Source organism: Salarias fasciatus, chromosome 1 (assembly GCF_902148845.1).
Source record: "Salarias fasciatus chromosome 1, fSalaFa1.1, whole genome shotgun sequence".
Taxonomy (NCBI): Eukaryota; Metazoa; Chordata; class Actinopteri; order Blenniiformes; family Blenniidae; genus Salarias; species Salarias fasciatus.
Genome location: NC_043745.1, coordinates 36,403,243 through 36,420,242, shown reverse-complemented (window position 1 = coordinate 36,420,242; position 17,000 = coordinate 36,403,243). Strand labels below are relative to the sequence as shown.

Here is a 17,000-nt window from a genome sequence, read left to right as displayed (position 1 = left end):
CATCATGACCCGCCCTACTCTGCCTCTGGTTCGTCAGCCCTCATGCTGTATAGTATAATCAATGAGTGAAATCAGTGAATGCAGCGAGTACTAGCCGATCTCCGTCCATACTGCTGAGTGGTGCATCAGGGGGACTTTGAAATTGTGTGTATGCAGTGCTGACTGAAAAATCAGTGGGTATGTGTTGTATACCCTGGTCTACAAACACTGGGCGCAAATGTGAAACCAACCATACAGGTGTGCACGACAACTGCCTCGTGCATCTAAAGGTTTTAGCCAAAAAGACTCTTGTAGTCCGATGAGCGACACAGTTTAGGATTTCTGAGAACATTCCATGTGAGCCGATATATGTTTGAAGAAGGTGAAAGAAAATAACAACTGCAGCCACAAGTAGGGCCAGATTCAGTGACTGATTGATATATTTTTTTTCTAATAACTTCATAGATGTACAAGTGGTGAGTATTAAAGAGCATGAGACGCTCGATAAAACAGGCGGAGAGGCACAACAGCGTTGATAGATGAGGTACCCGAAGTGCTGAGGGGAATAACGGCTGTGACCAGGTAAACATGGCGCTGCTCATGTCGTCATGTCCCTTAGCCATGGAAACCTTCAAGTAGCGGTTTGTTCAGGATCAGTAAAAATAGCCGTGGACACAAACCAAACTAGTTACGTGTCAGATGGTTTGCACCTGATACACTTGGATTAGCGTTTCTAGTTGCTCTTCTCTTTTACATGAAGATGTTTTAAGCTGACCCACTCCCAACGCCACATAACGTTTCATGAGAAAAATATTCATTTTTTTCTTCTTCTTTTTTCTGGTTAGAAGTTAATCAGCTGTCCTTGTGTCAAGCTGATTTCTTGGTTTGGGAAGCCTTTAAGCCCTCGTTTAGTTCAGCTATTAACTTTGCTACTTTGATTAATAAATAATATTTGGGTTATTTTGGTTCTTTTCGTGTTGCTTCCATCTACGCTCAGATGAGATGAACTTCAAAACCAAATATTGACCTGTTACTCATTTTCCACCAAATAAAATTAGTCTGGAGCTGCAACACAGGTATTTTCCAACTAAAAGCATTCCTTATAAGCATATTTTTCTGCTGCAGATATCAGATCAGTGGTTTAATTAACAAGAACTGCAACTGAGAACCAGGAACTTTTTTGTCCAGTTTTAAGCCATTTTAGGTGTATTCAACCATTTACACCGTTTGTGCTGTTTTATTTGGCCATTATTCCAATGTTTCTTTCTCCTTTTTCCCAGCAGTTTTGCTAATTTCTCTACAAACACCAAACATGCAGGTATAAACACTGAAAGAAAATACCAGTTCAGGTCAAATGAAACTTCCTCCTTTCTCCAAGGCCAGCTTTCTGACACGTGGTTGAAACCACACACATTTATGAAAGCAATACACGATTAAACTGACACATATTTTACTTTACAAAATATTGTATTGAATTGTTTTTCTATCAATAGTTCTGACCTTACCAGATGTGACACTAAAATTTAAATAAGAGGACAAAAAAACACTGTTCAGTTATGTGTGATTTATGGTTTCCCATCTTGACTGCCTTAAGTATCACAGATGAATCTAAGAACAGCTCAAGACATTAGTATAAAGGTTATCATAAAAGGAAAATGACCACAGTTAACACTATTATGCAGCACTGATTCCAATCATTATTCAGCTTCATCATTAATTCCAACATCTAAGAAAGTACTTTTCATGTCTGACACCATAACATTGAGGTGAGACTACTTAATTCCCAATACTTATATAAAGACATACGTTAATGTAAAAAGCCAGGCGTCTGCTCTCTTTTGTATAATCCAAGACTCTCTGTAGTCTTTTTAATTGCCGTCCAAAATACTCCTAAATATTTGATGTCGGGGAGATCCCACCAGATTTGACTGTTTCCAAGAAGAGTCTGCTAAGGTAAGAGACATCAAAAGGCAGTGTCAAGAAAATGTGTCAAATATGTTTCAAGAAATAATCTGAAAGGGAATATTTGAAAGTGTAAAAAGGTGGAGCTGTTTGATCTGTGTAAGGAGGGGGGGAAAAAGAAAAACAAGCCAAATGCAGAGGAGCTGTCTTATTGTAAAAGCTCTCCAACCCCGACCCAGAAGTGGACAGCCATATCTCAGGGGACAAGTGTCAATGCAGCCTTGTGTTCTGCCTAAGCACCGATTGATTTCTGCAATGACACATGGCCCTGCACCACTACAACGTGGCCGGAGTAACCCACTCAATTCATTAAAACCAAATACTTTATCGAGCGTGCATGCGAGGACGTGCAGAACAACAAATGGTTAATTTTGCACAGTTTGCAGTCATGAGAATATTTCTCAAACCTCGTAAAAATTGATACATTTAGACAATGTCATTATTTAAAATGCATGCGTTGGCATTATTAATAAGAGTGAGATGTCCTTTTAAGGATTTATGGGCTTTAAAACTGAATTATGAAAACACTAAATAACCCAAAGAAAAGCAGCTGTGGTACATAAAAAGTGACAAAAAAAATTGCAGTTTTATTATTTCTGTTCCTTAAGGCAAACCCATCAGGTCACACTATGAAGGTTGCAGTTAACATATGAAATGGATTCTCTCACGCACCACTGATGGGATGATAGTGAATCAAGCAAAGCGAGGCAGAGCAATGCGAAAGGCTCGACAGCACAAGTCACAATTCATTTTGCCGATGCAGATGCACCTCGCAGTCAGTATCTTCAGTGTTGCACTGTTACAAAAAAAAATAAAAAAATAAAAATGAGGATGTCAGAAATGATCACCGCTGTTTGGGTCCACGACCTCCAGGAGAACAGCAGAAATATGACAGGTGCTTGAAGAAGCAATCAGCTCGTGAAAGGTTTGTAAGACCAAAACAAAATCTGCCTATGGTGTTACTTCATTACCAGGCAGGTGTTGGGCTTTCAAACCAGGAAAAAAAAAATTACATAAATACCCAAAACAAAAGACAGGAATGGGCTACACACTCCAAAAAAGGCACAGGTCCAAACTAACACTAGTGTTAAAGGATGTTACGATAAAATACCCATTGCAACGGCAAAAGAACTGGAAGGTGGCGCTCAATGGAATGGCAGTATTGCAGGATAACATCCCATCTAATTATGGTTGCCTATTATAAGAATAGCCAATTCCTGCAGGCCAACAGATCAGTAGTCAGGGCACAAAGCACATGCGTGCAAATGTCACCAGAAACTGGATTCATCGTTGACCGAACCTTGACTGCACATGGTTTTCTTCTCTTATTTTCCCCCCACATCATCTATTAATCCCCACTGGTTTGATCTAATAATGCTAAATCCTTTAAATGATGTTGAAAACAGTGGATGAGGCTAACAGCAGACACGTCGACCACAGCGAGAAGACTGGAACAATGATGGAGCAGACAGATGCCATGGATCAACCAATAACCTCGCTCAGGGGAGACCTTTAATTGAATTCATCTGTGGTGGTTGGTGCAGATGAAAAATCTTTATAAAACAGGAAAATAGCATTTAAGCTGTCCTTGTGGATGCTTCGCTGCTGACCTGGTTATAAACAAAAACAACAAGGTTGTGCAAAGCCTATGAGCAACCTTTTATTGCAAAAATATGAAGAACAAATACCATTTAATGAGAGTCTGAAAATTAATTGTAAACATTAAAAACGAATGCTCAACAAAAAGATCTTAAATGGGTAAAATCTATGTGATGCCTCCGTTGTACACTGGGTGGCAGTGCTGAGCCACTTCCAGTCCATCACAGGGAAAGCACACTTTCAGGAATGTCATCCGGTTTTGCTGATTGACCGATTGATCTGAACATACGCAGGAAGAACATGCAAAGTCTTCGCAGAAAGGCCCCACAACCCAACAAACTGAAGCAACAGTCATGATCATTACATTGACTTTACCACAGATTCTGAACACGTAGTATGGGTTCACTATTTCTCTTGCTTGGTATGTCGTGGAAAGTCATACACCTTGTCAGAAAATGAAATTTCAAAATATACACTTTATCAAAATAGCATAAATCATCATCTCAATATCAGCTCATTTGTTACGAGTTGAAAAATTTCAATGTAGCAAGCAAGAAAAATATCAATAAATGCTTTTAATATCGGGAGTAAACCTACTTTATTTCATTTATCTCCTCTCCTTAGTAAATCTGAAAAACCTCCCCTATGATTGTTCATACAGGTGGTACTTACACAACTTAATGCTTTCTGAAATGAAACAAACTGTGAAAAGATTTTGCTTTCAACCTCTTTCAATTCTTATGTTTGAGTGACTCATTACACCACCTGGTGGTGCAAATTTGGATTTCAAGTATAAATTAGCAGGATAGTATTCAGAAGCTTTTTAGTTGAGGAGGAATCCAGGAACATCATCATACAGCTGTAGTTCTCATGACATTGTGACTATCTTGCCTCATTCAGCAGATTATATCAAGCAATTTAAATTTCAATCGCAGTAGAATATTACAAATATTACAAATTGGTACCTTTAAGGTCTAATCATAATTATGAACTTTGACTTTTCACGGAACACATAATCAATACTCGGAAAACTCCTTGTGTTTAATAAAAAACATAACTGGAAAGACTGCAGTAAAGGGCATTGTGTTAATTAATTTTATCATTCCTTGAAACTATTTTGGGTTTTTTTAATTAGAACATTTGAAGATAAGCTGGTCGTACCTGCTGCTTCCTCAAGGCAAAGTGTGCAGATCTGTCACTGCAGATATGTTGACAAAGTACCACCTGCTGGCTTTACTTCCTTCTCTTCTTAACAAATTAAGTCTCAGACGGTCACAGTTGAGGTATCACGACTGTGTGGAAGAGTCCTCTGCCTTTAACAAAACACAGCCTTCCGAGCACATTATTTCTTATTATTTTTTACTTTAGAGACAAAACCATTGAATAAATCACTGATTATATCTGTGGGTTCTTGTAATTATTTTCCATGACTCTCACCCTCAAGAGGTAGCGCACAATCTGTACTAACCTGCCAAATTACCACTGTAGTGTCTCGCACTCCAATTAGCACCCAGAAGATCACCTCAAAGGCCACAAACTGTTTAAAAATAAACTGCCGGGACAAATTCTCATAAATAAAACTAAAACAGGGGAGGTTTTAGCTTTAATTGTGGAGAAAAGCAACTAAATAAGGTGTCTTTATACATAAATGTGCCAAAGCTGCTGACCTAAGCACGCCAAAAGGAAACAATTTTTTTTTCTTGAAAATATATGTTCAAATATCACCCGTTCTGCCCATCTTCACAACTCACCCATAAAGAACGAAACTCTAAACCAGGTGTGTCAAACACATTTCAGTTCAGGCACCACATACTGTACAGCTCAATTTCATCTCGAGTGGTTAAATAAACCGGTTAAATAGTGTCTAGAAATTTAACATCTGTCTCAGTGAAATCTGAAAAAGCTACTGGCCAAACAACATCACAACTGACAAGCTGTATGAGAAGACAGACAGTATGAATATGACCCTTGAAGTTTAAGATCAGCAACGGTTTGGTCATGTCCCAGGGATGCTCAAAGTCATCAGCCATCAGACGGAATCCAGGTGGAAGGAGGAAAAGAGGCAGTTCAAAAACCACCGCGCGAAGGACTGCGATGAAAGAGAAGAGATGGGTCTATCCTGGGGCGAAGCGCTAGGGTTGGGTGGAGAAGTATTATGAGTCCCCAACGGGATGAAGAGGTTGAGTAAGTCAGTGACCTCCGTGGTGAAGGGGTCCCCTCTCTGCCTGGATTAAAACGTATTCTCCCTCCACACTATTTAAACCTACTTCACCAGCAGACCAGATCAACACACCACATTACAGAACTTTAAACTTTTACCCATGGAGAGTGAAACGGACAAGATTCACTCCAAAAGCTATGAAGGTTTGCCTTCGGTTTTGTTTGTATTACATCATTCATTGCATTTATAACCACTACACGAGCAAGTTGTCAATCTCTGTGTACCAATAAAATTGTAAACTTTGTTCTTCTAAGCTGCAGCTTTGATGATTTTCTCTCATTTCATTACATATTGCACCCTGGGTACCTGCATGTTTGCCTAATTTGAAATGAAAGGAACAAGATTACAGGTGTTTTTGAGGGTATGTGAGGGCTTAATTTTGCCAACTACAAAATGCTTGAGGTTAATATATCAATACAGTCCCTGGTTATATGACTCATACATCATCGGTCTACCTCTCTGATATTGACAAATATGTTGGACGGAAGCAATAACCTTGACTTTCCCTGCCAATCTCTACGCAGCGTAACTCCCGAGGCAAAATAAATACGGAGAGGTCTCTCCTTGCGCTCAGCCACATTACAAACATGTAAGTCTTCGTCTAATTAGTTGAAATCAACAACATAAACCAGAGAGCAGAGCCATCTGTATCCGTGTGCAGCAGCTTCCACAGAATCCACCAAATTGCCACAGAAATAAGGAGGAAGATGAAAACAGTATTGAGATGTTTTTGGGTGGGAGAAAAAAAAGACAAGTTTTTATAATGCATGCCTTCCTGTGTGTGATGTCTCCATGGTATAGTCAAAGCCCTGAATTTCCTCTCACGGCTCTCATTAAGGCAGTGGTGTCAGGCACTGGCAGAGAAGAAGGATGATTTTATCAATGATTTAATTAATCATCAAAACTCTCCATCTCTGCATATCTCTTCCCCTCGTCCCTTCTTCTTGTCCATCACTCTTCCCTTCAGGGTTTTCAGCATTATAGTGCAGATAACTATACATACACACACACACACACACACACACACACCTGCTCTTTTTTTTTTTCTTAAGGCACTGCAACACAAGTAGCCTTGTCCTTTCTCTCAGTTCCTCTGACTTCAACTTGCTCCTTTGCAAAGACCAGCAGGCAGCAAAAAGTCCCCACCACCACCAAAAAAAAAAAAAAAAAAAGCAATGTCGCCACTATTCAGGAGGGATCGAGCAGGCAAATTCAGTGAATTACCACCACAAAAGGACAACTGTCTCTCAGCCTGCACACAACTGAAGATAACAGCCTAGTTCAACAGATTAAAACACAGGAGGAAGGAAGGAAGGGAGGAAGGAGAAGCTTAAGTCTTGCATGTTTAGTGACACACAGGAATAAAGCTTCCGAGCAGATTAGTAATCTAAGATTGGACCTCTTTAGGTTTCAGAGTGGGTGAAACTGACAGAGAGGGGGATAAATGATATCCCTGTGATAACGAGAGCCCCTCTCCAGTTAGATGTGTCTTACCTTGTGTTGAGGCTCAGAGCTGGACAGAGGAGCAGTAAGCAGATAGCCTGGATGAATTTCATAGCTGTCTCACACTCCCGGTTCCTTCTCCCCTTTATTTCTCGGATGCCTTTTCTCTCCTCTCTCCCCCTCGTTGCCTCTCTAGCTCTCCCACCGGCTGCCTGGGCTCTTTTAGCGCACTCTCTCCCTCCTCTCTCTCTCTCTCTCTCTCTCTCTCTCCCTCACACACACACACACGCGCGCACGCTTCCAGACACACAAGCGCGCAGGCGAGGCAGACAGATGCAACACAGTGGCTCGGCGAGAGGGAGGATCTCTGGCTTTAAATAACACAGGGACACGGACCGACTTGGTAATGGCAAGGAGCGGGTGGGGCGGGATTCGAGAGAGAGAGAGAGAGAGAGAGAGAGAGAGAAAGGGAGAGAGAGAGAGAGAGGGAGATGTGGGAGTGATATGATGTCAGCGCCCGAGCAGCTCCAGCTATTGGTGAGACGCAGATTTTGTGCCATTGTTTGGAGCTGGATGCTCCTCCAGCAGCGCGCCTCTCCTCAACACTTCCACCAGCATCCCGGGAGGAGAGGAGGAACCGGCAGGATGAAGCCACGTCCCAGTAAACCGGTTCCAGAGGAGAGGGAGTGAGGGAGGAACAAGTACCAGTTCAAAAAAAAGGCAAAACGATTTATGGCGCAAATTAGTGTTGACGCTGCGCGCGGCAGGCTGCCGGCTGCAGGTCAGGTCAGGTAGTTAGTGGATGGACACAGGGGATAAAGAGAGGGGATCAATAACCTTCACCTGGTAATTAAAATAATAAACCACAATGCCACGTGGTGTTTATTTATTTTATGGTGTCCTGGTCATTCAGCTGGAGAAAAATGAGTCAAGAGAAATGTATTGATCCGTCTCATGCTTCACTGTCTGACTGAAACCCAAAACAACTTTACGCCTGAATAACCCGATTTATTTTTCCTCCTAAGGTTTGTTAGACTAATGAATAATGACCTCAAAGTACGTTTTTTTAAAGTAATTGTTATTTTTATGTAATTTTAAGGCTAATTACTGAAACTGATAAAGAAATTTAAAGACTAAATTTGAATAAACTTTTCATTGTTCTTCTCTGATCCTCAAGGGCCAAAGTCCTGCATGTTTTCTGTCTCTCCCAGTTCCAGCACACCTGATTGCAATGTCAGCTCTTTATTCAGCATCAGGTGTGCTGAAGCAGGAAGCTGCCGAACGCCTGCAGGATGTTGGATTTACCTATTCCTGACCTAAACTTTACTAAATGAATGAATCCTGAGTTTCTCTGACCGCAAAGTTGGCCACTATCATATCCTCAGGCTAACCAATAAGACTAAATCAACTTTATGCCATAATTTTAATAAACGAGCACTGTTTTTTTTCCTCCTTCTTCTTTAATTATTAAATGAAGCACAGAAGAGCGTTGATGATTCAAAGAACCTGATATTAGAACAGAATCATCTTAAATACAGAAAAGAACGCCTCCAAATTGAGTAATTTGCTAAATCGACTCAAATGGATTTTATCACTTGTAATGCTTTTCTAATGAAGTTCGAGGCTCATTGTTTACTTTATGTCTCCTGTGTGAATGTGAGTGTGTTTGTGTGTGTGTGTGTGTGTGTGTGTGTGTGTGTGTGTGTGTGTGTGTGTGTGTGTCTAATGGACAGTTGGTCTCTCTGGCGTGTTCCCTGACTTCTCCCACCATCAGCTGGGACCGGCTCCAAGCGCCCTAATTAAGATAAAATGGAGGAAGATGGATGGATGAATATTTGTCAAGTTGTTTACCACTACATGGTGTAACTGCAAACATCAGGTCCAAAACTGAACACTTTCATTAAACGTCTCTTATATTTTGGGAGAATCTCAGAGTTTATCCGCCCCACTGCAGTAAATCACTTCATTTGGCACGAACGGCCAAGAGAGTCTCACAAAATAATGATCTGAGCACAAGTCGTGCAAAGATGAGGTCTATTTGCGATTGGAAAAGATAATGTGGCTCTTCTTCTCAACAGTCTGTTGGGATGAGCTACTCCTAAAAAAAGATAAAGTGCATCACAGTCTGGTCTCCAAAATTTGTTGATGTGCATTTAGTCTTGTGCCAAGTTATGACTGCCAGATTTCCAAATCTTTTTACATTATAGTATATAACTGTTAACAGCTGTTGAGACAAGCAAGATAGAATAATTCCTCTCATGGTAGTCAGAGGCTATCAGTTTGAAAATATGCTACATCTTCTGATAAATATAATTTTCACGTTTGGTTTTTTTTCATAAAAGTTTAGCATTTACAATGCAACGTTTTGAAAATGATGCATTTCTCTTTGGAAATGGCAGAAACACACAAAACGATCTAGTTAGCCACAAGATGGCTCTGTTATTTTATATTTTTGTAATGAATCCACACATGCACATACACAGAGGACAATATACCATAAACACTAACAATTGTGAGTGCACGGATATTAATATAGACAGACGAAGTCGGGTTGCTATTCAACAATAAAACTACAAAATCCAGGAGAGCGTCGTCTGGGAGTCATGACACTTTGGAGGACTTCATTGCTATGGTCCATCTACTCACATATATGTGCAGAAGAACTATTTACAGCGGCTCTGGTGAATAGTTGTGTTTGCCCATTTTGTGGAGACAGAATCGTAGCATTTTCAGAAGGTTTCACTTTTTTTTATCAGCAGCTCCAGGCACCTTTGTCATGTAAAACTGAGCAAAAAACAGTTTTCACCTGAAAACGTTGGGTAAACGGGTCCATGGTCTGCAATAGTTGCATTATTTTTGCCGTCAAGCTTTTTGTATTTTTTAAGCTTGTGTGATGAAAATCTGTTAAAAAAACAAACAAAACAAAAAAAATCTGAACTCTTGAATTCTTTAACAGTTTGTTTAAAAGATATAAAAATCATTCACGTTAAAGGCATCGGCCTGACCCCCAGATTCTTCATGCCTGTTGCGCCCACCCTAAAGCCCTCCGGCACCGCTCCTCAAAAACCTCTGCATTGCAGTATCCTTTATTTGAATATTTTTTGTTTGGCAAAGCAGGGAATATCAACAAACCTCGCTCCCTCAGCCAGCCAAATGAAGAAGAGGGGAAAAAAGAAAATCTCAGAAATCTGGAGAAACCAGATCATCGCTTGCCCTGCCAAAGACTTTCAAATTTTAGGTCCCGCGAACAGCTCAAGAACAAAATGTTGAGCCCTGAGTAACTGTTCTTGACTGAGACTCTGAGCCGTGTAATACAGGTAGAATATTAAGCAGTCCATACAAAAGGTGGAGGTCACACACCACAGGCATGATAAATGATTTCCATTACAGGTTTAATAGAGTTTGGAGTCTATTGTACCCCGGTAGTCACCCATTTTCCATACTGAGAATTTTCTAGCCATTCATTTGGCCTAATGAGAAGTTCATGCATGGAAACCCGTAGTGACCAGCCGTAATGAGTCTGCTCGACCGCAGCATGCCTCGGTTACTGGGGAGAGAGTCCTCGGCGGACCCCCGTAATCCGTCTCAATCATGTCTCACACCAGCCTGAAACTTGTAGTCCCGCAGCTCCGCGCCAACTTGTTGAGCATCGTATCTTAACGAGGGCTAATCAACATGAAATGAGCATCGGCTGCGAGTCTTCGAGGAGATTACATCCAAATGAATCCCAATCACCAAGCCAAGACGCCACATGAATTTCTCTTTAATTTGGAAATTTACCTAAATTGAAAAACTGTGATCCAGTCTGAACAATGCACAGTTTAAAGAATAAAACGGTTTTCTTTTGCAAGCAGCATAAACTTTTGACATCTGCAGTGACACCAGTAAAGATTTTATTCTCAGCTTCTCAGTTTTTACAGTTTTGACGTCAGGCAAGGTTTTGGGTTTTTTTTTTTTTTTTTTTCTTCATGCTGGTGCAGCACTGAACTGAACTGAACTGAACTAACGTTATCTGCATATCAGAGGGATGGCAAAGATACTCGAGTAAACAGAGGATGGTGAAAGTCGGAGCACTGATCTAAATCAATGGAGGTGGATATGCAGCGCAGCTGTTTGTATTTCTATGGATTCTTAAGTTTAGAGTAATAAGAGGAAGAATAATTAGGCCTGCACATTAAATTTTAAATTCATATGTATAATACTGTAAAAGGATGGTTCAACTGTGCTTCGTTATGATTGCGTGCGTTTACGCCCAGCAAGTGGAAAATGATAGAAGAATGAAGAAAACAAGGACTCAGAAGCTGCTGAACTCCAACACACACATGAAGCAAACATTTTTTCATGAACATAGTTTTTCTTCATTTTTCTCACAAGCCATAAACATCGACGAAATGATGCAACACAAATCTTAGGCATGCAATTTTGTAAATGTTTAAATAAAGTAAAAGTTAATTCCCACTGTGGTCACTGCAGACAAGATGCTGAATATTTGATGGGTAGCAGCACAATTGATGCATCAGAAGTTTGAAATAGCTGATTAACTGGTTTCAGGAGACTCACAACAGACAAATGAGATTGTGTATTTTTCCCAAAAACAGGCACTGGAACATTTCTCTGCACTGTTGAGTATGTACTTGTTTATTTTGGGGTAAATCATTGGAGATGGGGATTAGCAGCGTTGTCTCATAGCAGAAATATCGATGGTCAGAGTCACGATCTTTGCATGTTCTTCCACTGTTTGGTGGGTTTTCTCTTTAGTCCATAAATATGCATTTTTGGGTTGAAAACACATTGTTTTAGAGTTTTTGTTTTAGAGAAGTTTTGTGTTTGCACTGCAAAGTTTTGAAAGTGATGCACGTTTTCACAGAAATGGCAGAAACTGTGAAAACGGTGCAGTTAGCATATCAGGCCACCAGTTGGCACTGTTGGTTGTTTTTGTAAGCCACACAAAAAAACATATCAACAATGATGAGTACTCAGACATTGGTAATGACAAATGAAATTGGATTACTATTACAGGTCACTCTGAACTGTAAGAACTATTTCTAATGCCCATAGTGAGCATGTGAGTCGCAACATTTCAAAAAGTTGCATGTTTTCCCTGTTTCCACTGACATGGAGATGCAATTTTTTCATGAAGTTGTGTTTTCAGTTAATGCCAGCGTTGATGTCATGTAAACGGACTCTGAAAACGCAATTACATTTTCTGTTTTCCCTGAGAATGCTATTGTGTAAATGGGGCCAGAGTAAAATAAATGTGAGTTGATGAATAATAATCCATAACTTGATCAACAAACTTTAGATGTGTTCAATCACTTTGAATTATCTGAGCAAAAAGTTGTCTTAAATTGCATTAAAGCAAATGAGTGAAGTGATCATCACACATTTATTTCATTTAGATGTGTGGATGGATTCACAGTGTTGCAATGGTTAAAAGTGGTTGAATCAATCACTGAAGATTAATCGTAATATCTGAGGATGACAGTTTAGTTAACATTTTTCAATCCAGAAAGTTTTTTTTTTTTTTTTTTTTACTTTCTTTCTTTCTTTCTCCTTATGGTGGTAAGTCCCAGTCTGTACCTCCTGGCTACAGCAGTCCCAACAGGCAGCGTTTCCATTTGTCTTGCAATAACATATCCAAGGACAGCAATATTGACTGACAGTTGCCTGAGTAAATCAAGATATCCCGATTTTGAGCTGGCTAAAATAATGGCCTGTCAGCAGTGTTGTGCTCTTAGTAATGACTGTTTGCTTTCTGAAAACCAATCCACTTGTTCCTCTTCTGCTTTCCCACCACATGAATATTAACCTGAGGAAGATAAGTTAGCAAGCACTGAGATCTCCATAGTCTATTATGCATGTTTACAGAGTGTTTTCAATAGAAGAGGTGGGGGGGAGGACAGCATTCCCTTGCATAAATTTCCGTTCCCAACATCTCCAGTGCCATTCAACATTTTGTGTGGAAGAGGAAAAAGGAAAACAAAAAAGAGAGAGAGAAAGAGAGAGACGTCTGGCAGCAAAGCCGGAGCTTACGGCACTTCCCCGTCAGTCGGTTCGGTCTTTCAGTGCAGAAGTATGAATATGTGCTTTCAGAGAGCCGGTGCTGGAAAAACCTCTGAACATCATGTCTGGAATGCTTAGTTTGTCGACATATGTTTGGAGCATACGAGTGGAGGAGCTGGGAAAACAACCCTAATCTCAGTCGATGCAACATCACCATGCTGCTATTGCGAGGTATTAGTTAGCTTTCTGCTTTTTTTTCCACGACTGTATTGCAGCAGAAATATCATTTTCCTTTGAAAATCTAGATCGAAGCACTGAATCCAATTAGTTGTTCCTGTGTAAAGGCGGTATAGTAACAGGACAGATGGGAAAACCATCACATGAGAAATCCACATGTAGCTACACTGAAACCTCTGGGCAATTAGAAGTCATTAAAGTCATCAATTCACATTTAACACATGGTTTATTTCAAGGTTCGAGTACAAAGTGGATCCACACGTGCACTAAAGGAGCAGGCCCAACCTTCCAATCAAACGAGAAAACTCTCTCAGAATAATGAGAAAACTGTGTGGTATCAATAAGAAACTTGTCGAACATGTTTCCTTGTGTTATTACGAGAAACAGCTTAGACAAAAACCTTTCTTGACTGTGGCAGTTCTACATTTGCGTACTATCTGATTTAACTCACCAAAATGTGGCTACATTAAATTGTTCACTGTTCCATGTTTAACATCACTGCATCAAACAATTAAAGTTGTGTCTTCTTCTTGTTCTTCATTTTCATATCATTCCTCACAAGATAAATTGCTGTCTTGTGTTTGTAACTGTAGTTTTAAGCTTGTAGATGTTCGCTTTTCCCCAGCGGCCATTATTATTGACTTAATTTATACCTGTCAGTCAGTGTAGTTTTGTTTTTTATTTTTTTTTTGTTTTGTTTTTTTCCCAACCATGCAATCACCGAGGATGTCAACATGCCAAAGAAATGCTAACCCCATTTACACATGGGTTTATAATAGAAAATGTGATTAGTGAAGCTTGGAATTCGCTGTTATGGTGTCTATTTTAATTAAATTCATGACAGATGTGACACAGAACAAATTGCATGGTGAAGGAACACACCTTCATATTAAAAGTTCAATTCTGAAGTCATTAGCTGTTTTGCAAAATTAGAAAGGAGATAAATGACTAATTTTCAGAAAATGTCGTGACTTGCCTGGTTTCAAAGTTTAAAAAAAAAAAAAAACAAATCAGTGGAGAAAACAACATGAATGAATTGGAATAACTGGATCCATCTTCTGATTCATCCGTTTTCCCTGTTTCAGCCTTTTCTGGCCAACTTTAATGTTAAACTTTAAATTACCATCCTGTCAGTGTTTTCAATATCATCTCTGTGGATTTTCAATGGGGTTTAAAGGAGTCATGTTATGCAAAATGCACTTTAAAAAGGTGTCTTTCCAGTCATATTGCCTCCCAGAGCCTCTGTATGATCCCCCAGAAGTGAAAAATTCAGTCACCTCCCTCAATTGTGCGCTCCACTTTTAAGAAAATATACACTCAAACACGCGGTTCTGAAATCTTCCTCTTTCTGACGTCCGGAAGAGGAAGACCACTCCCCCCCCCTGCCAGAAGAGAATCCAGCCTTTGGCCGGCCCCGGACAGGTCGCTCATTTCGGCTGTATTTCCTCATCCACCGCCAGTGTTTTCATAAAGTCAGCTCCTCCGCCGTCTTCAGGTGGGTCAGCTGACGAGCTGACAGTTTTCGCTAACTTAGCCACATTTAGCTCGGATGGGAACGTAGCGGAGCTCCTCTCCCCAGCAGAGAGGCACTTTGAGTCGGCCGCGGCTGTGACGGTGCCTGGGAGTCTGACTTCCAGGGGCCGAGTTGGGGCCGATTGGGTAAACGGCCCGGAGCTGCTCCATGGAAGCTGCTCACGAAGCCGGCGGAGACACACGGCTCGCTCGCGGCCGCTGGGCCGCTCCTCTCCTCGCCGGGAGGCTGCTAAGCTCCGGAGCCCAGCGGAGGCGCACTGCGCGCGGGGCGCAAAGTCACCACACACCGGCAGCGCCGTCCGCATGAAGAGGGCTGCTCCTCTGAGAGGCTCTCTGCTCTCGATGTCACACGAACAACACATGATATAAACAGAAAATAAAAAAACACACCTCATTTCGCTTCTGCAAGGTCGCTCTGCTGGTCCAGCCACATTGATCTGTAATTTATAGACTTCCAGCAAGGATGAGTACACGGTTTATGTTTTGATCTCAAATGAGTGCTTTTATTTATCCAATAGATACTTTTGTGTGGTTCATTCTATATAAAAACGGTAATTTCCGCGTTTGCTACTGTCTGGGACCCTGTTCAGCTGATTCTCTCCTCCCGAGGCGGCGGAATAACAACATATAGGAAAAAGTTTACGTCCGTGAGGTCGTGCATTGTGTTTTATTTTGAAACTTCCGGTGTAACTTCTTAACGACAGTGAATTTACGAGATGGGCGTGGCCAGATGCGTTCAAGTTCATCACAGAAAATAGGCTGTCAAAAACAGACTGTTCTGAAGGAGGCTCCTCAGAGCCACTTTTTAGAATGCTCAAACTCTGAACATAGGACGAATTTGGGGCAAACAAACTTAAATACTATGTTTTTAGGTGTCTGTGATCTATATGATGTGACTGAAAAATAGCATAATAGGTCCACTTTAACAAAAATGTGAAGAGTTTGTCAAAGGATGCATAATGCATTAAAAGTCTAAGAAACATTTTCAAGAAAAAACAGTAAACTTTGAGAATGTGTGTATCTTGGTTGGCAGAGTGGTCATCTCGCAATTGGGAGGTTGTGGATGCGATTCCCATCCAAGTGTCTTTGGGCAAGACACGAAACCCCAAACTGCTCCCAGCGGATGGATTGAGCGCCTTGCATGGCAGACGCCTCCACTGGTGTGTGAATGTAGCAAGCTCTATATAAGAGTAGAGCATTTACTATTTTGGTCACGTTTGGCGATCCGTTTACATGCCAGTGGTGCTCAGAGGCACTGAAAATGCAATTTTTTGAAAATGGCTCCCCAGGTGAAACTGTGACCTGATATCCGGTCCGGAGGTTTGACGTTGCATAAGTCTATATAAATCTGTTTCCATACATGGCAAAAAGTCAAATATTCTTTTGTCAATAAGCAGACAAACCCACCCCCGTCCAATCGTAAAAACTTTGTTGTGAATTTTCAGCTTTAGAATTTTTTAGCATTTCCATTTATGTTTATTTTCACTATTTTTGAAAATTCGAATACAAACAGGTGGATGTTCTCCCCCAGACTCTCCTGGACTTGGTAGTTTTAGAAGTGGCAGTCACTGCAGTAGCAATGCAACCTTCATGTCAATAGACATGGTTTTTAAAATTATGCCGTGTAAGAACAAAACATTTCTGAAATGAAAACACTAAATCAGCACAGCTTGGATCGTGATTGAGAGTGAATTGAAAGAATGCTAAAAAGACAAAATCCTTCAGAAAATCTTGTCAGAAGCTCAAACACAAACCAAAAACGTTTCAAATAGTACCAAAATGAGGGATGATCTGAGATTTTCCAGCAGTGCAGTCTTCTTTTTGAAAGAAGTGTTTCTAAATTTAAGGAGAAATTAGGGTTCATGTGGTTCACAATATATGGTTTTCATCCTTAAATCTTCAGAAGTGCTTCATGTTTAGATGACATTAGGCTCCAGTGGTACAAATTCACAAGAATGACGCTCACAATCACAGGCAACATGCCAGGACGCCCACTCACAATTAGAAGCCGGCAAACTGGCAG

General features: G+C 40.6%; 1 protein-coding gene across 2 annotated transcripts in view; it reads right to left on the bottom strand.

The window, feature by feature from the left end:
• luzp2 (leucine zipper protein 2) overlaps positions 1-7,423 on the bottom strand; it is a 207,912-nt gene extending 200,489 nt beyond the window's left edge. For both annotated transcript variants that reach the window (XM_030092522.1, XM_030092532.1), the window contains exon 1: positions 7,256-7,423. In XM_030092522.1, coding sequence (XP_029948382.1) covers positions 7,256-7,317 — 62 coding nt within the window. In that variant the 5' untranslated portion in view covers positions 7,318-7,423. The remainder of the gene's footprint in view (positions 1-7,255) is intronic.
• Between the last annotated feature and the right edge of the window lie 9,577 nt (positions 7,424-17,000).